We start from the raw sequence: 23,232 nt of genomic DNA, 5'->3' as shown, positions 1-23,232 counted from the left end.
TTTGTGGAAAAGCTAATGTTAGCAAACATGTTTAATCTCTGTCAACTTTTGTTTTTATGTTCATGTTTGTTTCATGTTTTATTTTCTCTCTGAATACGAAATGTTTTAGGACTTTAAAATATATATATATCTCCCGGCAGCGTTGATTTACTTAGTTTTATTAGGGTTTACAGAAATCTGATAAACAAATGTTTGTGTTTTAATTTTAAAAAAAAATGTGTAGCCAGTTTTATTTGACATCTTTGACTTTTTTTAACTGTATTTTTCACCTTTTTTCCTCATATTTTTTTGGTTTATTAATGTAAAAAGATTCCAGATTTAAAAGAAAAAACGTTTTTTTTCATCGTCAAGTCACATTTTTGCCTTTCTTACCCTTTAAATTATTTGTTTTATCTTGCTCTTTAATTCCTTCCTACTGGTCATTTAAGTTTGTGTTCTTTTAAAGAAAAGCTTGTTAGCTATGCTAACTATTATAAACCCGTTCATGTCGTGACAGTGTTTGCGGTGAAGATCCAAACAGTGCTCTAGAGGAGTCGTTGCTAACAGCTAGCACGACGAGCATCTTAGCACGATGTTCCTGCGCGGAGCTTCTTCGCCGACGGTCGACGCGATGCGTCGCTAACCCTCTCGACGACGCAAGATTTCGGCTCTTATCGTCCTCGCCGGCCCGCGAGCGCTAATCTCCGGCTGCTGCGCTGAGGAGATGCGATGTGACAGATCCACGGACCGCATGACAAAGAATACGTGGCGATAAGAAGAAGTCACTTCACGCCGCAGCATCCTCGCTGACTGGAACCGAGTGAACACTTCCTGTCGTCTCCGCTAGCATCGCCGCGGATGATCAAACGGCCGAGATGACATGAAACTATCTTTTACTCACGGTTACGTTTCTTCTTTTTTTAGCAAGGTTTAGATGCTAATTATTAGCATGCTCCCTTTTTTCTTATGTTTACATTTTTTCTAGGACTTTTTTGGAGTCCTTTGTTCTAATATTATAAAATAAAAAATATTTACCGAACAATGGTCTAAAACTAATACTTACTACTTGCTTCAAACTATTACTTTTTAAAATGCTTTTATAGTTTATTTTCAACATTTAGATAAAAAAAATGATCTGCTAGCTTGGAACGTTTAGCTTGGAGTTAGCATGCTAACTCTAGCAGTGATATGATGCTAATGCTAACCCATGTGTTCAATAAGAACTCTTTTTCTGGAGGCGTTTGTTCTGATATTATAAAATAAATATATTTACCAAACTACTGTCTAAAACTTAAAATTACTACTTGCTTCAAACTATTTGTTATTTTCAACTTTTGACATTATTGTTGTTTTTTTTCACAATAAAAAAAGTTAAGCCTCCCCCAAAGCCAAATGTTGAGGATATTTATTTTCTATCTTGTATTTTTGTGTGTAATCTATCTTGTGCTCAATATACTGTATAAGGCAAGAACCCGTCCGAGTACTTGACTCTGGTGTTTACAGGCCACATAACTTTCATTTGTCTTAAAACCAAAATATGTCCAAACATCAGCTTTAGCTGCTGGAGTCAACTGTATCCTCTCGTCCTCAGTATCCTGCAGGATTAAATTGTTCCTCAAACTGCAAATGACGACTGAAATCTATTAAGTTTAATTGAAACACAAACATGAACAAACATTTGCATACAAATTGTAAATAAAAAAATAAACTTCTATTTTGAAATATAAACCAAACATGGTAATAGATTGTACCTCTCGTCCTCAGTCATAGTTTGTAATCGATCATTTTCTTCTCTTTGTTTTTATGCTTACATTTCTTTTTAATATTTTTTATTTCTGCAATTATGTTTCCCCAGAAAATTCCATTATCCAACAAATATAAACATATTAACAAAAGGCTTGTTTGCAACAGGGATTTCCAATTTTTTCGGGTTGTTTTCCCCAAAGAAACGTCTAATAAACTGTATATAAAAATGATTTTCAAATAGTTTTTCCAACTTGTCTCTTCTAATGTTTTTTTATCCTTTTTATGGACATTTCTACCTTCATTTTTTCCCCCGATTATGCTAACGTTGCTAGCCATTAGCAAACAAATGTAAGCAAACAGGATTTGTTTTGGATTTACCTACTTTTTATTTCAGTTTTTATGGAGAAGCTAACATTAGCGAACATGTTTATTCTTATCCAACTTTTGTTTTTATGTTTCATGTTTTATTTTCCATCATCGTACCAACTGTTTTAGGACTTTTTAGCATCAATTAACGGTTCTTTGTTAGCATTATAGACGTCAACAACATCATTAGCGCCTGGAAAAGCTCAAACAAACAGTTTTGTTCTTTTCTTCAGATCATTTATTACAATTCTTGACCCGAACACGACCCGCGAGCGCAGTGAGCTTCGAGAACTTCATCCAATCGGGTTGGAGGCTCATGGTAAAGAGATCGTTACGTAAAGCGGGGAAGTGTTGAATTCTTGTGATGTCGGAGCATGAGCGACATTAAAAGAGCCGATAAGACCCCCACCTTCGCTGCACCCTCTGCACCGCCTCGGATTCAAATTTAGCTGCGCGTGAGGAATCGATGCGACGCGACGTTCAAAGCCTTCAAAGACACAAAGTTACACAAGATGCAAGACGTCAAACTCACTTTGAAGAGCCGGAGTGAAGCTGCGTGTCACTGCGAGGACGCTCGTGTGGAAGGGTCTCTTAGCAGAGACGAGTACTTCTTGTTCACTGCTTCTACTTCATAGTAAGTGTACTGTGTATGTACTTTTAGTGTAGCAGGAATTATACTCGTTTGACACTTCTTTGGAATAATTCAGTTTACAGAAGTTTAGTTTCAAGTGTAATAATCTCTATACTATCAGAGTACTAGGTATACACTCAGAATCAATAGATTATTATTTTACTTAAAGAATACTCAATGTACTAGGTATATACTTCTAGTATGTATTTAAAGTATCGTATGTCAAACGTAAACCTTAAGTATACTACTTCAATTTTATTAAAGAAAAAGTATACTCATAGCATACTTGAATATACTTTTTGCTAAGGGATGTCAATAGAAAACTTCAAGTACAGTACTTCAGTTCCATTATAAAATAGGTATACTCATAGTACACTTGAATATACTTTTTGCTAAGGGATGTCAATAGTAAACTTCAAGTATAGTACTTCAATTTTATTTGAAATAAGTAAACTGATAGTACACTTGAATATACCTTTGTTAAGGGATGTCAATAGAAAACTTCAAGTACAGTACTTCAGTTCCATTATAAAAAAGGTATATTCATAGTACACTTGAATATACCTTTGTTAAGGGATGTCAGTAGAAAACTTCAAGTACAGTACTTCAGTTCCATTATAAAATAGGTATACTCATAGTACACTTGAATATACTTTTTGATAAGTATGATATTAGTATTATATTATAATAAGGGATGTCAATAGTAAACTTCAAGTATGGTACTTGAATTGTATTATAAAATAATTGTACAGTACTTCAGTTTCATAATATAATAAGTATACTCATAGTACACTTGAATATACTTTTTGCTAAGGGATATGAATAGTGAACTTCAAGTCAGTTTCATTATAAAACAAGGATAATCATAGTACACTAAGAATACTCATAGCACACTTGAATCCACAGTACTTCGGGGTGACTTGGGTCGACTCTCAAAGGGAGGCAGTAGTCGAGTGCGGACGCGCCGAGAGCGAAAACATCCTGTAATTATTAATACCGGCCTCTTGAATATTGCAGTAGTTTGGGAAGTGTTCTCAGCGAGAGGCCCCCGCATTCCCAGGAGCCCTTGCAGGAGGATAGTGGTCGTAAACCCCCTCCTCAACATGGCGGCTCGGTCAGCTCTGGATGCATTATTTACAGCCGGCCCCCCCCCTCACCCTCCCTGCAGCGACTCAGAATCAGGCCAGAGAGAAATAGCACCACTGTACACCCCCCTCCTCACCCTCCTCACCCCCTCACCCCACATTGCACAACTGAACCGCCGCAGCCCCACCTGCTCCCTCTTTTCTCACCCCCAGATGGAAGTACAGTGCAGGTCACAAAGGGAGACTCTACAAACCCATCCCCCTCCACCGCCGTTAATCCCCCCCGACATGCCACCCGAGGGCAGGGATTTGCTACGAGTCAACGCAGAGAGAGAGAGTCCGCATGCAAAACAAGCCTGTCTGACTGTCGGCGTGTGAGACAGGAAGAGGGTCCGCCACGTTAACCCTTCCCTCGCTCACGCAGACACTTCCTCTTTTTTTTTTTCTTTTTTTTTAACCAGTTTCACTTACAGTCTAGATGGAGCGGGTGATGACAGAAGAGGAACCGACGCCATTTATTATTTTTTTCGAGGCAGACGGTTTCTCTTCTTCCTGTGGTAGCTTTAGACCCTTAATGTGACGCACGAGGTTAAAGCAGCTGAATCGTTTTTATTTTTTATTCAATTTGTTTGTTGTTGCTACGTAGCATCGACACAATTGTTAGCTGTTGCGTCACATGCTAGTAAATAGTTGCTCTGATGAGTCAACATTAATCCATGCAAGAGTCAGAAGTTGTTTCTGTTTAATACACATTTTATTTTGAAAACAATAAAAAATGATCTGCTAGCTTGGAACGTTTAGCTTCGAGTTAGCATGCTTACTCTAGCAGTGATATGATGCTAATGCTAACCCACGTGTTCAAGAAGAACTCTTTTTCTGGAGGCGTTTGTTCTGATATTATAAATTAAAGATATTTACCAAAATATGGTCTAAAACTCATACTTTGCTTCAAACTATTTGTTTATTTTCAACTTTTGACATTATTCTTGTTTCTTGCAATAAAAAATTTAACTTCCATCAAAGCCAAATGTTGAGGATATTTTTTTTTTGTAATCCATCTTGTGCTCAATATACAGTATAAGGCAAAAATCTGTCCAAGTACTTGACTCTGGTGTTGCAGAATTTACAGACCAAACTACTTTCATTCGTCTTAAAACCCAAAATATGTCCAAACATCACTGGAGTCGACTGCATCCTCTCGTCCTCAGTATCCTGCAGGATTAAATTGTCCCTTTAGCTGCGAACTGAAATTTATGAAGTTTAATTGCAACAAACGCAGTAAATATTTGCATATAAAAAGTTAAAATCGAATTATTCTATTTTATACGCATTGTAATGTAAACAAAACATGGGAGACGGCTGTATCCTCTCGTCCTCAGTCATAGTTCGTATCGATATTTTCTCAACAATAATATATATTTATTCTGCCCATTTTTAATATTGTACTTGGATTCAAGTTTTTGTATCACTCTTCTATCTTGTACAGTACATAGTGTGATGCTAACCGTTAGCAACATGACTTTCATTCGTCTTAAAACCCAAAATATGTCCAAACATCACTGGAGTCGACTGCATCCTCTCGTCCTCAGTATCCTGCAGGATTAAATTGTCCCTTAAGTTGCAAGCTGAAATCTACGAAGTTTAATTGCAACACAAACATGAACAAACGCAGTAAATATTTGCATAAAAAAGTTAAACGCTAAAAAATTAAAATCGAATCAAATAAAATGTAAACAAAACACGGGAGACGGCTGTATCCTCTTGTCCTCAGTCATCGTTCGTATCGATATTTTCTCATCAATAATATATATTTATTCTGCACGGTTTTAATATCCTACTTCAGAGTACAAGTTTTTGTATCACTCTACTATCTTGTACTGTACATTGTGTGATGCTAACTGTACGCAACTGACCTCCTATTGGCGCTCGAGCGTCCATGTGACCTGCACGCTCTTTTTTGTCTGCATCGTAAAAAGAAAGAAAAAGTCTCGGGGTCTTCACCTTCTCAACTCTTCCTCTAACGGCAACACGGTTGTGGGTTCGACTCCTGAGAAGCAGCCGAGGAACCGACAGTTATTTTTAAACCCGCAGACACAGACAGGAATCTTCGGGTCATGTGACGCTCTCTCTCTCTCTCTCTCTCTCTCGGGCGGATATTGAGTTTCAATCTTATCAGGGATCTGATGATGAAGAAGAGGAGGATGAAGAGGAGGAGGAGGAGGGTAGGCATTAGTGGAAGAGAGAGAGGGAGACGGGCGGTCGACGGGGGGGGGGTGTCCACACCCTGCAGCTCAGAGGGGAATGTAAACAAGCACACACACAGTAAAACCTGCAAGGAGGATGGGCCGGGAAGAAGTTCAATCAGCGGAGGGATGGAAAAACAGATGACAGCACGACTCCAGAGGAGAAATCTAGCAGGATTTGTAGCTCGCTTTAGATTCACGTGATTGGTTTCCACCCCCTCGCCCTCCTCCGCCCGCTACAACACATCCTCGGACCCTTTGAGATGGAAAAATGGGTCATCTGTGCGGAAGTTAGCACTCCGAGCACGTACGGTGGCGCTTTATTTTTAGGACGTGCCTCGGAAATTTTTCCTCTCTCCCTCCTTCGCTGGGCGTCGAGTAATTAACATACAGCAGCTCCTCGCCACTGCAGTCGCCGCCGCACAATGGAGGCGTCACACTTCGCAGACGACGACGACAATCGATCGCTAAATTGGCCGCAGAGGAATATCGGAATCGTGTGCATCTTTTTAAGAATTTCCAGTCGGCTAACGACGATTCCCCGCTATCGTTTTATTACAAATGTATGAATAAAATACATAACTGCGTTTGTTCATGTCTGTTTTAAAATTTAAATTCTGGTCACTAGATGGCAGCAGTTAACACGTTTTCCGCAGCTAAAGCAACGATTCAATCCTATTAGATGCAAGGGATGACTGAGGACAAGAGGATACGGTCGACCCCTGCAGCTTGTAAAGCTGATGTTTTGACACGTTTTGGTTTTAAAACAAGTTAAAGCGATTACAACTTCATCAACACCAAAAGTCAAGTACTAGACAATACTACATATACAATATATGCGTGTTACTACAGTGGTGATAAACATGGAAGTAAATCGGGTTGTTAATCGTGATACCTAACACCCCTACCTAGATTAGCTATGATAATGTTATGTTTTTGATGTAGTTTATTTTAGTGCATTTAGTGTGTATCTGGACACACAAACATTGAAGCAATGATAATGTAAATATTTCATTTTTGTTGTGGTTTTCTTTGAGTGTGTATCTGGACACAAACATTGAAACAAACACTTTTTCAACATGAGACGTTAACGTATTCCGTTGGTATAGCATAAGCTAAAGAGACACTTCTCAAGCTAACATGCTTTCATGGTTACTTTTCTATGATAGTACTTTTAAAATTTGAAGGCATGGACACTCAAGGTAAATATAACTACTACTACTACTACTAAAAAACATAGTTTCTCCTTCAACTGTAAACACAAAATCATACATTGGCACCTTTTCCGTAGGTTGTGCTAATTCAATTCATATTTTTATTTTACACCAACAAAACATGTTTCAAGTCTCATGACCATGTTTTGAGCTTATTACTTTATAAAGTTCATCCTCCGACTGAAATCTCGGAGAACGAGAAGTTACAAGAGCGGAGTCCTTTATGATGTAATAATGGTCTTCACTCCTTCAGTCGGCTGTAACCATGCCCCGCTTTGTTTATACAATAAGACCCTTGGAGGTGGAGACTTCCTGGATTGGTTACATGCGGTGACAAACCTCGATGTTTGACCAATCACAGTAGAGAAAGCATGTTTTTCAGCGAGCTAGCTTTAGCACAATTTCTAATGTAAATATTTAAGTTTTCAAAAATGATGCAAAACTAGAAGTCAACAAGTCTGTATTTTTTAAAAACACTACTGTATTAAAAACCCAATTGGCATAAATCTACAAAAGAACAAAGACACTGTTTGAGCGTGAGCGCTCAGGTAAACAAGGTCAGCCGAAAAGGAAGGCGTCGACAAACAACTACTACAGAAAACCACCTTCAACAGTTTTTTTTTGCAACCAAGTCTCAAACGCAGCTGCTGCACATCCAGACGCTCGCCGCGCTCCAGCAAACACGTCACAGACGTGAGGTATTCAGAGAGCGGTGATCAAGACTTGGCGTCCATGGCGCTCTCCAAACAACAAGGTGACGACTGCGACGGCGGATAATGAGAAATAATGACTCGGGCGACTCCGTCGTCGCGCGCTCGCTAACAAAGCTAACGTGTCGCCGACGGCTTGCAGTCGTCGCTGCGACGCGTTAGAAAATGAAGAATTACAAACTGTTAAAAGCTCCATTTGTGGAGCACATGGCGGGGTTTTGCGGCAGCCATTATTGTTGTGACTGTCGGCTCGGGAGCGAAGGAGCAACAGCGCCCCCTGCTGCAGCGGAGAAACAGAGTCAGCCGTGAAAAGCTGACTCATTGACGAGCACATGCAGGAAGTTCAGAAGAAAAGTTGAACGACAGAATTAAATGTTTACAATGAAGATCCTGACTTTCTGGTGATTTCATTCCTCAGTCTAACAACACATTTTAAGCATCTTAAATTCACACGACTCTAAATGTTTTCCAGGATTGAAAGATCCCCCCCAAAAAAACTTTCTGAGCAGGCTTGTTTATTTACAAGCAAACCACTGGCCTTCACTGGAACATTTTTCTTCTGACCAACTCTCCAGAGAACTTAAAAACAAGCTTCTCTTCCGCAGACAAGCGTCTCCTGTTCACCAGAAACTTCCAGACCGGAGTCCACGGAAAAACTAAATCCATCAACATTTCTGGGCTTCACTTCTCTCCGCTGATGTAGAAAAAAAAAATTTACATTTTCCTTTGCTCGTTTCCTGGCAACCCGAACGACCCCAAAAAGCTGCAGACTTGGATACATTTTCCGATTGACACACTTAAGAGTTTCCTCTTTCTAAATATTTTCCAGGGAAAAATGTCAACATCTGGAGCTTCAGTGTTCGATGGCATCCAACTTTTTAAATCCGACCACCACACTGGGTTATGTCGAGGTGGTTTGGGAAAATGAAAACTAAACCATAAATGACCATTAATAGTGAAGAGTGACAAGTTAAATTCTAACAAAAACACTTTTGGCTATGGTTTCTTTCCCCCAAAAGGTTTATTTCAACCCGTATTATCCCAGTTTTGGATGTCTATGGGATGTTTTCAATCCTATAGAAAATTGAATTTCTTTTAGGAATATCGTAGAACGTCTTTATTCAAGATACCATACGTTACTTTTTAAGGTTTAGTTTCAACACAACTTCATTTTAAAGATCAGTTTATTCCCTCCACTGTTCATTTGCACCAGAATCTGTCAGTTGGACTTTTAACTAAAATCAAACACTAGACTTCAAGCTCATCTCTTGGATGTTTTATTGTGTCGTTTCACAGTATTAGCGCATATTATTTCACAAGTGAAAAATTCTCGTAAACACAATTGCCTTTCATTCATACATTTTCGTTTCCTGCTCTGGCGCTTGGACGCGTCTCTACCGCCATCTAGAGGCCGTTCGCAAAACCGACTCAAGAAACAGAAAATGTTTTTTTTATAAAGATTTTTCACAAAAATATTCTTTAATACCAAAGTCGGATACAAAAAAATGGTTCAAGGAATCAGGTATTTTTAAATTCACCAGCTTGAGAGTAGAAAAAATAAATATAAAGATTTGGAAAAGATGAGAAATATAAAAATAAATGCACTCGTACACACAAACACTCAGATACAGACGCGTTCACTCGACATCTTCCATCACCGACTGAGAACCGATGACTCTCTGGAGGGAAAATAAAGATGATCAACACTTGAACGGAGCAGTCCAGGGTTTTTTGTTTGTCTTAGACGTGAAATAACTGAGAGTGGAGGAGCAGCTCTCAGTATTGGATGTTCTAAGCTTGATCTTGCACCTTTTCTCGTCCCGGAGGCCACCAAGGACAACCGGGGTGTTCATAAAAGGTGCTCGTACATGTCACTTAAAACACTCGGATCATTGTGAAGCCACTCGTCAGTTGTTGATTTGTGGTTTATTTTTGCAGCCCTCGCAAGAACGTGGTAATAACACTGGATCATGTACGAATGCCGAATAAACAGTTTTGCATGTTTCAAGATGGTTTAACTTTTAATTCTTACAAAGATTAAAATAAAGTGCAGGCTTTTCAATCGACCACCATTCACTTGTGATCATTCTTGAAAGAACTAACTGTTCATGTTAAGACTAAACCTGATAGCAAAAATAATTTGACTAATTCCAGAGATGAGTGGAATGTCTTGACAAAGCGACTCAATTCTTCACCTTCTCCTTTAACCTTCTGTATTTAAACAAGTCGCTGATCTTGCTGGCAGATACGGAGGATTTCTTAAACCTCCTAAAGTCAAGAGGTCGACATGCGTAACACTGGCGTCGGAGGGTAGTTTCAGATGTGTACCTGGCTGATGGTGGGCAGCTTGGTCAGCATGATCTGGAAAACCGGAGATGGCAGAGTCTGCTGCAGAACCTGGAGGAGCTGCTGAGGTTGACCGCACACGGCGATGGCGTTTACCAGGTGATCGACACCCTTCTCGAAGTCACCTGGAGTAATAAAAAAAAATAAACACAATTATACCCTCTTTTAATACACAAGAGAAACACAGGTTCCATTTAGAAAATGTAAATATACATGGAACAGTATTGATACTTAACATCATTGTATCGATTGTTTTTGTAGCTTTAAAGTATTATTTTCATCAGTTATTTAATGGTTTTAACGTCGAGGTTTGTCACCACACGTAATCAATTCAAGAAGTCTCCACCTCCAAGGGTCTCGTTGTATAAACAAAGCGGGTCGTGATTACAGCTGACTGGAGGAGGAGGTGTGAACAGGTGTCACTGCCTCACTTCATTTTTTGCGTTGCAATTAAACAGCTAATGGCAGCGTTACCTCCTCTGTAGCTAAAAGAACAATGATATCTGGGTAACGACTGAGGACGAGAGGATACGGTGGACTCCAGCCTTTTAAAACTTGGCATACTTAATACAAATGAAAGTAGTTACTTGTGGTCTGCAAGTTCTGCAACACCAGAGTCAAATACTCGACAATACTACGAATATTTATCCTTGGTACTACAGTATCAAAATATATTTCATCGTATCAACAGATTCGACAATCCACACCCATAGTTAGGAAAACATGATAAAATCGAAAAATCAGAAGTACAAACATGATTGAGTGAAGCAAATAAAAACATTTGCAGTTACACAACATTTGTCTTAGACGTGAAATAACTGAGAGTGGAGGAGCATCTCTCAGTATTGGAATTTCTAAGCTTGATCTTGCACCTTCTCTTGTCCCAGAAGGCCACCAAGGCCAACAGGGGGGTTTACAGAAGATGCTCGCACAAGGTGATCAAAGATCTCGTGGTTTAAGAGGAAAGTATCTAACCTTGTGACAGCAGCTCCTCTCCCAGCTGGATCTCCTCCAGGAAGAATTTCTCCACAGCTCCAGCGTCCTTCAGGTCAGGAAGCTACACGTGGCAGGAAAAAACACGCGTTAAACTCGCAGCAAACACACAAAAAACATCACAATATCCGTGACTCCTACCTTTGCTAGTCCACACTTTCCATCGATCTTCTTTTGTTTCTTCCTGCCTGGGAGAGAAAGAGAGACACGTGACCACGTGTTGTAGCCTAGCTAGCTTAGCCCACGTGCAACTTAATAACCAGCCTCGAAACACAACAATATAAACGTTATTTCAGAAAACGTTAGCGCTGCTTACTTACGTTCTCGTAGCTTCTCCTTAAAAAAAGGATCGTTTCGCCGCTTCCGGTCGAAATAGACACAATACGCCATGAAAAGTGCGCCGCACACTCCGGCCACGATGACGCTGGTTTTACTCATGGCGAGACATTCAAGTGGATTTAAAAAATGATGAGTTACGTTGGAGTGAAACACGACGATGGCATCTTTGCATTTATAGATGAAGTCACCCTGGCCTCGCACGCGAAAGTCTGTGCACTAAAGACGCCATTCGGTAGCGTCATCACGAGCTTCTTTATGAAGCGACTCTTCGACGTCATCAGTCTGCGCCAGACGGTGCTCCTGATTGGCTGGAGATAATTCGCTTTTCAAATAACAAAAATGTTAGAATATTCCACTTTCTATAACTCATTGATTTAAATCAATTATTAAATGTACATAAGCGAATTATTTCGGAACTCAAATGTTTGTATTGCATTGTGCAGTTGTGCGTTATTATTAGTAAAACAGCTTCAGCCAATCAGTCACATGTAGCGCGGACACTTCCGTTTGTGTCAAAGTCACGTGTGTCGTCAGACCAGGAAATTAACGAACGGAAAGTGATTAGGTTGAAGAAGATCATTTTTTTCATCAATATAAATGTTTTATGTGGTAAAAAGTATCATGTAAACGTTCTGTTGACGTTTCTTTAACCCTTAAAAAAATATGTTAAAGAGACGTTCGCATATGCAGCGTGTGACGTCATCACGTAGGAAGTGGGGGGGACCGATATTGTACCTACACCGGTTTACACGGTGACGTGACCGCTCTCGATTAATGTATTTTATTTGTAAACGACAAACAAAATATTTAGGTGAACGAAAAGAATAATGAAACATATAATGCAAATTAAAATAAAGTAAAATGGCGGGATGCAGTAATAAACTCATACACCATAATACACTGAGCTGTAGTATGTGAAAGTATAGGAGATTATCCGATTATTGTAGTTGGTTAAATACACAAGTATTATTTAAAAGAGATTCCTCTAATCTTGTCCGTTAAGTAAAAAAAAGTGTCCGTTTGTAGGTGAAATCCAAATGTTATTTCTTCTTAAAAAATATAGGTGAACTAAAAAAAATAAAAATAAAACATAATGCAAATTAAAATAAAGTATAATGGCGGGATGTAAGTAAGTAAGCAAGTAATTTTTATTTGTATAGCGCTTTTCCAGACCAGGGTCACAATGCGCTTAAACAATCAAAACAATATTCAATAAAGTATATACTTTAAAGGTCAATATAGAACTGAGAACACAACAGGAGTTCCAGAAAATCAATGTAGTAATAAACTCATACACCATAATACACTGAGCTGTAATATGTAAGTAAGTATGTGAAAGTATAATAGATTATCTGAGTATTGTAGTTGGTTAAATACACAAGTATTATTTAAAAGGGATTCCTCTAATCATGTCCGTTAAGTAATCATGAAATTATTCCATTTCCTTCAGATATTGTGAAAATTTGTCCATTGTCAGTGAAATACAAATGTTATTTCTTCATTTGAAAATATACTGTTGAATATTTGTGATGGTGCCAGTAATGTCACTAAATGTGGGGGAAAAAATATATATATATTCAGGTACAAAGGGTCTCAGAAGAGAAGGACACATCAATATTTTGTTATGAAGTCGTCGTTCGGAGTAACCGGGAAAGAAAACTGAGAATATTCTCCTTTATGGGAAGAATAAAGGAACGTCTAAATAAGGATAAGTTGTTGCTGTGGCAACCCCTGAGAATGGGCAAAACAAAACAAAAGTAGGACTGATTCTGACGGTTAGTTTTTGATCCAGACAAACCAGTGAAAAAGATTAGGAGTTTGAGGTGAAGATCTGACCCTGAACCAGATCTTTAAATTAGAGATGAATAAGTTGTACTGTGAGAAAAAATGAAAGTTAAAAAATACACACAAAATACAATTTGTTAACCACTTCATATACTCAGACAGAGACTTCTTCACAAACTATGGCATTTATTTCAAACAGAGGCTTCTGCTTTGCTTACATATGTACAATAAATTACACAGTGACCATCATCGGATGAGCTTAATAAATACTATGGAGCGTTTCACGACGCGCCGCGACTCTCTTTCATTCAGACTGGATTCCATTATACAGCCTCAGACTCCTGCTTCCAGTTGGAAAATAGTCTCATTCAAACTCCTCTCTTAAAGCAAACTATACAGAACTAAAGCAGAAGATGAACGGAAGAATAAAGAATTCATTAAAAAAAAAGGCAAAATAATAAATGTTTCTACAACAGAACCCTCGTTATTTACACTCAAGCTACAGCTAAAACAATTAAAACTGTCTGTACAGAAAAGTACATATTAACAGTGCAAGATATTAAATAGCTCAACTCAAAACACTTTTTTTTTCTCTTCTCCTCAATGTACAAATGTATAAGAAAAGCGTACAGTACATACAAACGGCGAACGAGGACGACCTTCGGGGTTTTTATACTTGCTCTATACAAAGAAAATACTGGAGATGTCTGCAGAAATGTACACTCACTTATGCTATAAACACATTAACAATATATATAGATATATATATATCTATATATATATATCTGCTCGTTGGAAAAACAGAACCAAACATTTTTTTTTTGGTTACGACGTGGAGTATTGATGGGACGATCGATTAAGCGTTTTTTTCGATAAAGGCAATCTATAGGAAAAATGTGGAAACTAAAGCAGCGGAACAATCAGTACGTATCTCACACACCTTCTAACTGACGCGAGGAATGGAAACGGATTAAGCGGATGTGCTTTTTTAAAAAGGCAGATCAAATGAATCAGGGCGAACTCACCGCTGCCTCAGCCCCAAAAAAATGCTGAGGCGATCCCGTGTTTTGACCTTCAGCTCACTCAGGACAGTTCATTCTCTCTCAAGTGTGCCCCGTGGAAATGACAAAAAGGCACTACAGTATCATTCCGTGACCACCTGCCGTGGCCGCACCCGTTTTTTTTTGGTCCAGATCCTCTCCGGCCTCCGTGACCTGATCGACAGGAAGGGGATGGCGAGACATTAGCCGTGCTGTCGGGACCACGGAGGACAATGGCAGAGTTGTACATTAGCTTGAGGAAAATCTGGCGAGCTCAGGCGGCGCGACGGTCCTCATTCTTTCACCGGTACAACGTTTATCAAATGGAAAAACAATTATTGCTTGCAAAAAACAATTTCGTAAAAAGGTTCAATTAAGAAGAGCAGAAAAGACAATTTTTGTAAATTTTGATAAATTTCGTTTCGGCGAGACGATTTTTTTTCTTTTAAAAACGCAGCTCGGCGCGGCTAGCTTGCTGAGGAAACGGTTGTCGATAGAAAATAGTGCTTATTTTCTGTCTCTGGTCCAGTTTTTGTGCCCCAGTGGTTTGAAGGTTGACCTGTCCGTCCGGGAGGGGGGAGGGGGTTGGGGGAAAGGGGTGCCGCCGACCCCCCGGGGGTGCTGGTTAAGTGCTTAGTGCGGTGTCTCCTGGCGAGTGCGTCGTGTCACCTGCACTCCACCGAGACACCAGAGTTCTGCGAGGACGTGGAGGACGACGACGACACCGGCGGCTCGGCCAGCGTCAGCATGACGGCGGCCGTCAGCGAGCTGGAGGAGGGCGAGGAGGACGAGGAGGACGAAGAGCAGGCGGCGACGGTGTCTGAGGAGACAACAACGTTTAGGTTTCCTCTCAAGGACGTACGAGTTAGGATGTGGCGAGACTCACTCTCACGCTCCTTCTTCTTCATGCGCTTCCGTCGCCGGTCTATGGAGGCGACTTCGGACTTGAGGGAGAGGTAGTGGTTCCTGATGTCTTGGAGCTTCTCCTGGAGGAAAGAGATCCGCTCCAGGCTGTTCATCTTCTCCAGGTCAGCTGCAGGGAGAGCAGATGGTTCAACAATAGAGGACACATGCAGGTCAAGACCTTAAATGGTGTTTTGGTCTCCTTAAAGTAGCACTAGGTAACATTTTGATTTTTTTATCCAACTATTATTTCAACGATAGCCTTCAATAGGTAACTTTACTTGCCTATAGTCTGCGAGTGTCCACAGGACCACTAAACTGTTTTACAGCACTGGGTCTGAGACAACGTTTGCATTTCATAAAAAGTACTGGGAGAATTTTTTAACTTGCAAGGAGATAAAGAGAGAAATTATTAATAAGCCAGAATTAAAATGTTTAATGTTAAGTAAAGCTGCCTCAGAAAGATTATAAATTTGACTTTTAACCATCATTCAACAGGAATCCAACAAACATTTTTGCACCGCTGACCAGTCTGTCGACCTTTGGATAAAACCGTAAAAGTTAAAAACACTTTGGAATGTTATAATTGGATTCATTTAGTTTTAAATATGCAACCATAAAAAATCCATAAAAAAGTAATATTACTGTAATACCTTACTTTTGCTGTAATTTTATCAGTTTTATCTTGCTCTTAAAGTATATATTTTATTGAGTATTGTTTTGATTGTTTAAGCGCTTTGTGACCCTGGTCTGGAAAAGCGATATATAAATAAAAATTACTTAATTACTTAATAAAGTAATAAAATATATTCAACACAAACATGACACACAACTTTAAAACTATAATTATGTTTATGATTTCATACCAATTTGTCAAAACACAACAAGAATACTTACTTCCCGTCACTGTCCTGTTGTGTTATCAGTTTTATCTTGACCTTTAAAGTATATACTTTATTGAATATTGTTTTGATTGTTTAAGCGCTTTGTGACCCTGGTCTGGAAAAGCGCTATATAAATAAAAATTACTTACTTACTTACTGTGGCTATTAAATTGTACTCTTGTCAGCCTAAAATCCGCACCACAGCGCCACCTGCTGGATGAGCCATGAGCTGCATTGAACCCAAATTTCAAGTAGTTTTTCAAGTACTTGAAGTAATTGAAGAAAATTGCAACAACTTTTGAGACAGAAATATAATAATTTAACTAATTACTTTCAACCATGGCAACCAGTGTCAACTCCAGCAGAGAATCATGGGATTGATTACGTGTCACCCTGAGCTCATGATCTTTTTTTTAATGTTCCGACACTTGATGAGGTGCATTTATTAAGTTATTTTTGGTCAGCTCTAATCTAAAGGGCTATTTCGTGCGTGAGCTTTAAGGAAAACTGTGAGACGCCTCTAGACTTTTGAAAACTTACACATCTGAAAACTCCACTTGTAGATGCGCGGCGACCTGCCGTGGTGGTCTCGGTGCTGGGGGTGCTCCAGGTCGCCCTGCTTGTGGTACTTATGGCTTGAAGGAGGGGATCGCCCGTGACTCTTGGGCGAGCAGGAAACTTTCACGTCGGGAGTGTTGTTCCTGGAGACGGTGGACTTGATGGCCGCCTCGACAGCAGACTGGTCCTCGCTGTCGCTGCTGTGGGCTGCTTGCATGAAAAAAAAACACGGATTCAGCACAAAAAGCCAGAGAGACCCTGAAGATTAAATCATTTTACCTGTTTTCCGGTTCTTCTTGGGAGGCACGACGAGGCTCTTGCGGTTTGGCTTGTGTTTTTTTGTGATGCCAGGTGCCTGTGTTTCCTTCTGTCTCTTCTGACCGACAGGTGCTACAAAAGAAGCGGGTAGGGCTGTGAGAAAATATCGATATGCTTAAATATCACAACATGTTTTTTCATGACAAGGTATCGATATCCACCAGCACTGTATAGATAGTTTTTTCAAATCATATGCTGTGTCTCGAATCGCATACTTGCGTACTCAAAGTTAGTATTTTTAGTGCGTAAGTTCGTCTCAATTCTTAGTATGCGAAATTTAGTGCGCCATGCACACTAAATTGGCGTACTAGAACGCCCACAAAACTGAGTATGGTTCGATGGACACTGTCTACCCTAAACAGCCGCCATCTTAGTGACGTTTTAAACGGAAGTTACTTCGTATATAAATACATATATTTGCATATACTTACAGGTGCATTTTCAGCAGCAGTAGAAGGATGCTCACGTCTTTGGTGCTGATACCGGCATAAATATCTCGCGAATATTTCGATTTCTCATATTTCTTTTTCCAAACTTGCAAAACGTGCTGCCAGCAGGTGGCGATAGTGTTCCAACAGCTGGTTGCAACATTGTTAAATAGAAGTAGAAGAAGAAGCTGTCGCGTCATTTCCGGTTAGTGTGTAGCGGCAGTGTTTGATTTGAGACATACTATCTGTTGAGAATTTGCGTACTAGTTAGTATGCACACTATCCTGATGCATACTAACTTCTAGTATACTAAGAGAAGTATGCGATTTGAGACACAGCAAAGGTTTATGTTCATCAGAGTTCTTAAGTGGTTTATACTTCACTAAAGATAGTGACGTCTTTTGTAACTAAAGGAATAATGAAATTCCACAAGAATCCGGTTGATTACTGAGGATGAGAGGATACAGTCGACTCCAGCAGCTGATTGTTTGGACATATTTTGTTTCTTTAGAACAAATGAAAGTAGTTATGACTCTGTCAAGAGTCATGTGGTCTGTAAATTCTGCAACACCAGAGTCAAGTACTCGACAATACTACAAATAAATCCTTGTTCATACAGTATCACAATATATCGTATTTACGCCCCTGTATACGCATCACATCACCAGATCCAATGAATAAGCAAACGCGGAACCTTTCCTCACCTTTGGACTTGTGCTCGCTCTCCTGCTGGCTGCTGCTGCTCAGCTCCAGGCTGCAGTTGCTGCTGCTGTTGCAGGAGATGGCGGTGTCGAACGCCTTGGAGGGGGAGCCCGCCCCCCCTTCGTCCTGAGGGAGGTCCTGCAGCTCTCCGCCCAGACTCTCCACCTCCACCGTGCTGCTGTCCGTCTCGCTGCGACCGCCCGACGCGTCCTGCTGCGGCGCCGGACCCGGCGGTACGACGGCGGAGTCCAGCTCTGACGGCAGGGCGGGCGGGGAGGCGGGCGGTGGAGGAGGCGAGGCCGGGGGCCGGACGAGATCGTCCGCCACGCTCCCGCCGCCGGAGGGCGACTCCGGGGTGGTGGGCGGCGTGTTGAGCACGGAGTTGCTCCCGCTGCTGGGAAACTCCTGCAGCTTGTCGTTTTCCAAACGCTCCTCCAGACCCTCGTCTTCGGGCCCGACCTCCGGCTCCAGGTGGTCCTCCTCGTCCAGGCACGACGGCACCGGGGGAGGCGGCGAGTTGGCTTCCGTGTCGGAGTCCGAGAACAGCTCCTTCAGGGTCTTCTTGGGCCACTGCGCCTGGATGCTGGACCAAACGTCTTTCTGGCCTTTGGCGCGGACGACCGGTTTGTCCTCCGAGCTGCCGGACATCTTGGCTCTCTTTTCTGGAATCTCCCAGAATCCCGCTTGTCTGCTGCTCTTGGCCTTGTCCTTGACCCCGTTGTACTTCTTCGAAGGGAAACCTTTTGTTTTGGACCTTGTTCTGTCTCCCTCGTCAACCTGAGAGTCAGGGGGTTCTGCGCCCTCGTCTTCCGAGCTGCTGCTGGACGTCGCCCCCCTGTCCCTTCCAGGACCGCTGCAGTCCAGCAGCTTCCTGGAGGATCCTCCCGGCAGCCAGTCCGCACTCCTGGTCTTCCTCATCTTCGCTTTGGGCGGACCTTTGGTGCTTCTCTCTGCAGCGCCGTCGGACTTCCTCTTTCTGGGGTTCACCTCCCCCTCGTGCTCTGAAGGAACTCTGCGCCTCCCGGAGTCTGCCGCCTCGGCAAGAACCAGGCTGTGGTTCTTCCCCGAGACCGAGGCGGGTTTCGATACTTCAAGCGGAGTCTTGGGTGATTCAGAAACCAGCGAGGTCTCGGTCGGAGCCTTTCGCTCTTTGGAAGGACATGGATCCTCCTCCTCGGGTCGTTCTTCAGCCTCATCTTCAGGGTCGCTGTCGTCTGTCGACATCTCAGAGGCTGAAGCAGAGAGTTTCACAGCTTTGAGTCGGTTCTAGTCACTGCTATCAGTATATTGAATATTTCAAAGGTTTAAACCGTTCATTTAGTATTTAAATTTAGTTTTTTAACGCCTAGAAAAACTTTAGGACTAATTAAATTCAAACGTTTCTATATTGAAAAGTTGAAGTAGAATGTTTTTAAAAATAAAAGGTTTTTTTAAACAGAGTTTGATATTCTAATTCCAATAATTCAAAAATACATTCTCAAAGTTCAACAATCTTTAATTCGTAGGGTTTCAAATTCAGTATAAAATAGAGGCAATGTCTAACCCAACATTTTATAATGAGTTTAAAAGGTAGGGTTATTTAAAAAAAATATTGAATTTAAAAGAATCAATTTAGAATATCAAACTGTGTTAAAAAATGTATTGCATTTCAAAAATATTCTTGTTATTATTTAGCAAAACCTTAGATTAGATGCAATTCGTTTTCAATATCCACATTATTGAATTTGATTATTTACAAAAATCTTATAAAAAGTAGTTTCAACACTTAATATGTTAAATTCATTCAATATTGGTTCTGCTCCATAATAATTATTTTTTTTAATTTCAACTTGTTTTCCACCTAATGAGTCACTTGATAAAGTTTTATACTTCGATAACAAATTTCTTGTTTAGATTTTACCAGACGCTCTGACAGAAAAAGAAATTAATAAATGTATGAGTGAATTCATAAACAATTTGTAAACATTTCACTATCACTTGAAATCACTATCAGAGCCCAGATTACACATAAAAGTGGCACGACAGCAAGTGTGAAGACATGAATATATAGATGGATAAATGCCAATAGAATGAATTTAAAATAAAAAATTGTATTCCACTTTCTAAACGACAACCTCTTTGTTAATGCAGCGTCTGCTTCATTCCAGTTTGGACCAGCTAGCAAAATCATTTTAAGTTAGGGAACAGATTTATTTTTAGTCTTAATAATATTCAGAGCAGGGGTCCTGAACCTTTTTTTTGTTTTCATCACAGACTGGTTTGTCATCAGCATCATATTCACGGACAAACCTTCAGCTAAAACAGTATATAAAGTTTGTTTTTCACTCATTTTCACTAATTTACTGGTTTATTTTCAAAGTGAACTTGACAAAAACGAGCGTCTTGTCATTTCAAGAGTCACAGACTAGTGTTACTTTACAGAAAATACCATCTTTTTTCCAAAAACCACTAGTTTAGAGAGAACGCTTTGTTACTAACAAAGTAACTGCTGACCAAGAAGCTAATAACTATTTAATAATAATCATAATTACTAGATCATATGCTGCTAATACACATGTAAACAAGTTATTTATTCATGTTAATATATTCCATGTTTTTTAAAGCTTTTCTTAATGTATTCTATATGTTTCCATTCCATTCATATAAAACAAGTTCGTCCTTACCTTCATCCAGTTTGGAAAACAAATCCCCTTTAGATCGTGGGCCCCGGTTGTTGTTTGTCGAGGGTCCGAGCCCGTCTCTGTCATTGAGCCTCTCCAGTCGGTCGTGCTCCCGCTCAGCTTTGCTCTGTCGGGACAAAAGACAAGTTTTTTAAAAAACTATTCAAACCCGTAAAAAGAACGAAGGGAAGTTCAACTCTCACCTTTATTTTTCGCCGGTGCTTTATTTTGGTAACATTCTTGTTGGCCGGACGTACAATCTTGCCGGCTTTGACCCACTCGTCATACCTAGACCCGCACAGAGACAGTGTTCACGGCTCGGACCCGGATAGCGATCACACACCCCCCGCCCCCCCCACCACCCGAAGAAATGTTGCTATGATACAATGATGCGGCCTGGACCGCGTAAGGAAGAAGCCCCGCGGCGTTTATGCAGAAGAAGACAAACCTTTTACGATGAAAGAGAGAGAAAAGGAGAGTCACACTGACCACCACAGAAAAAACAGTTCCGACAGAACCAGGGTGACATTTCTGGGTCGGACGAGGAAAGATGAGCAACATCACACACACGACGACGGACACGATGCAAAAAAAAACAAGAAAAAAAAAACAAAAACAGCCCACAGTCTTCGGTAGAGAACCACAACATTGAGACGATGAAATGCTAGCACCCTGGCACTAACTTTAAACAAAACTGCGTGAACCCTGACCCGCTTGGGGAGGAGGGGGAGGGTGGCGAGGTAGAGGTGAGTGTAGCAGCACTTTGATTGGCCCGTTCAGGTGAGATCACACTACGGGGGTCTAGAGGCGTCTAGTCGAGAGTTCAGCTCAGCACAGGTGAGGAAGTAACATCTGCGAGAGACAGACGGCTATAGGAGGGAGAGGGGGGGGGGGGCGGACAGACGAGGGGGTACGGGGGGGGTCGATTTGAAACCGAATCAGGGAAGCTGAGGAGTGACCCAACATCGACCCGGAACTCGGTCCGCCCACTAGACACTAGACCACGGCCCCAGAGTAGAGACCGCGAGGAGGGGATGAAGCACAACTGTGAGGAGGGGGATGCATTAGTTCTTTCGACGCTGGGGGGACACCAGAGTGACCCCCCGGCTGTCTTGATTTAAAGGTTAATTTTATGTTTTGTTTTTTTTGTTGTTGGGTGAATACAGAAGTTAGGTGATTCTCCCCCAGGTCCTGTCTTACCTGATGTTCCAGCCACAGTAGTGCACCAGGTAGAGCACCTCTCCCCCCTCCACGTCAGCCTCTTTCACAGTGGCCTCGTACGTCTTCAGAGTGCGGCCTCGCCCATACCTCACCTGCACCTTCATCCCCGGAGGGTAACACTCAAACTCTTCCCCTTCCTCCCCCTCCTGACTGCTGTCATCCCTGCAAGAAAAACAGTTCAGCACTTCCTGACCCCCCTAGAGGCTGAACACAGATCCCCAACCACACACCCGTACCCCCCCCGCCGCCTCTCTGCACCCTCCCAATAATCAGATCCCTGACCGCACCTGTTCCATTTACATCCCATAATTTTGGCCTCACTCCGGGGCCCTGGTCCGGTTTCTTCTCACAGAACAGGGCAAAAAAAAAACGATTCCTTTCATGGCAAAATCATTTGTTAACTCTACGGGAGCCACGAACTCGGGGGAGTCTCGTACAAACACACAGCTGTGAGAAACACAACAGCCACAAGGAGGCGCTAGTGTGAAACAGTCAGAAGCTGTTGAGGGGGGTTTTTGTTCATCTGGAGCTGCAGGGGGGGGGGGGGTGCCGGTCAGTAGGAGAGGTGCAGAGGCAGGTTAGCGAAGCTAGACTTAGCAGGCAGCACAGCCACTGAAAGCACGACTACGTCACTGAGAGGGAACGACCAGACTTCCTTTCAACGAGCGACGGAGGCTTCGACCACAGGCTCCGAAAACGGTCAACATCTTCACACCCAAGTACTACTAGAGCCCTCATCGCTCTCCTCATCGACATCACCAAAAAACCAACACCAAACAGATATAATCCAGCATCTCCCCGCCTGGGAACAAAACATTCACAACGAGAACAAGCAAACGTTTGTTATGTCAACAGAACAGAATCTCCATTTGAATGTTTCAATTCAGTTCTATTACATTTTTTTGTATTTTAATCAGGGCTTTTGTTATCGAGGTAAACTATGGACATATTAATGCCAACGTTTATTATTGCGCTTTAATGCATGTTGCTCAAATGTTCTTATTTTATGAAAAATTGCTGTATTTTTTGTGGCTAATGGGAAAAAAACAATTTCCCAAAGGAGACCTCCTGAGGGATCAAT

The 23,232-nt window shown here is 41.2% G+C and overlaps 2 protein-coding genes and 1 non-coding gene across 6 annotated transcripts in view; all 3 read right to left on the bottom strand.

Moving 5' to 3' along the window:
• Positions 1–11,892, bottom strand: part of tomm20a (translocase of outer mitochondrial membrane 20) — a 33,386-nt gene extending 21,494 nt beyond the window's left edge. Inside the window, exons 1-5 of one of the 2 annotated variants that reach the window (XM_087802775.1) lie at positions 11,634–11,892; positions 11,455–11,501; positions 11,296–11,377; positions 10,303–10,445; positions 9,229–9,653 (exon numbers count right to left, since the gene is read on the bottom strand). In XM_087802775.1, the coding sequence (XP_087658901.1) occupies positions 9,612–9,653; positions 10,303–10,445; positions 11,296–11,377; positions 11,455–11,501; positions 11,634–11,751 (432 nt within the window). In that variant the 5' untranslated portion in view covers positions 11,752–11,892 and the 3' untranslated portion in view covers positions 9,229–9,611. Of the gene's footprint in view, positions 1–9,228; positions 9,654–10,302; positions 10,446–11,295; positions 11,378–11,454; positions 11,502–11,633 lie in introns of those variants that run through there. The other variant, XM_087802774.1, reaches the window with a different exon arrangement.
• LOC148069329 (small nucleolar RNA SNORA14) lies at positions 11,117–11,248 on the bottom strand. The gene has a single exon (XR_015713105.1). It is a non-coding gene; the product is annotated as a small nucleolar RNA SNORA14 (small nucleolar RNA).
• Positions 11,893–13,605: 1,713 nt separating the features above from the next.
• Positions 13,606–23,232, bottom strand: part of arid4b (AT-rich interaction domain 4B) — a 55,929-nt gene continuing 46,302 nt past the window's right edge. The window contains exons 17-24 of one of the 3 annotated variants that reach the window (XM_087802753.1): positions 22,131–22,313; positions 21,134–21,218; positions 20,934–21,057; positions 18,273–19,502; positions 17,102–17,212; positions 16,805–17,032; positions 15,364–15,510; positions 13,606–15,297 (exon numbers count right to left, since the gene is read on the bottom strand). In XM_087802753.1, coding sequence (XP_087658879.1) covers positions 15,143–15,297; positions 15,364–15,510; positions 16,805–17,032; positions 17,102–17,212; positions 18,273–19,502; positions 20,934–21,057; positions 21,134–21,218; positions 22,131–22,313 — 2,263 coding nt within the window. In that variant the 3' untranslated portion in view covers positions 13,606–15,142. The remainder of the gene's footprint in view (positions 15,298–15,363; positions 15,511–16,804; positions 17,033–17,101; positions 17,213–18,272; positions 19,503–20,933; positions 21,058–21,133; positions 21,219–22,130; positions 22,314–23,232) is intronic. The other 2 variants (XM_087802754.1, XM_087802755.1) reach the window with 2 other exon arrangements.

Source organism: Callionymus lyra, chromosome 11, assembly GCF_982586985.1.
Source record: "Callionymus lyra chromosome 11, fCalLyr1.hap1.1, whole genome shotgun sequence".
Classification (NCBI taxonomy): Eukaryota; Metazoa; Chordata; class Actinopteri; order Syngnathiformes; family Callionymidae; genus Callionymus; species Callionymus lyra.
Note: the sequence above shows the minus strand (reverse complement) of the source record. Positions and strands in the feature narration are given on the sequence as shown.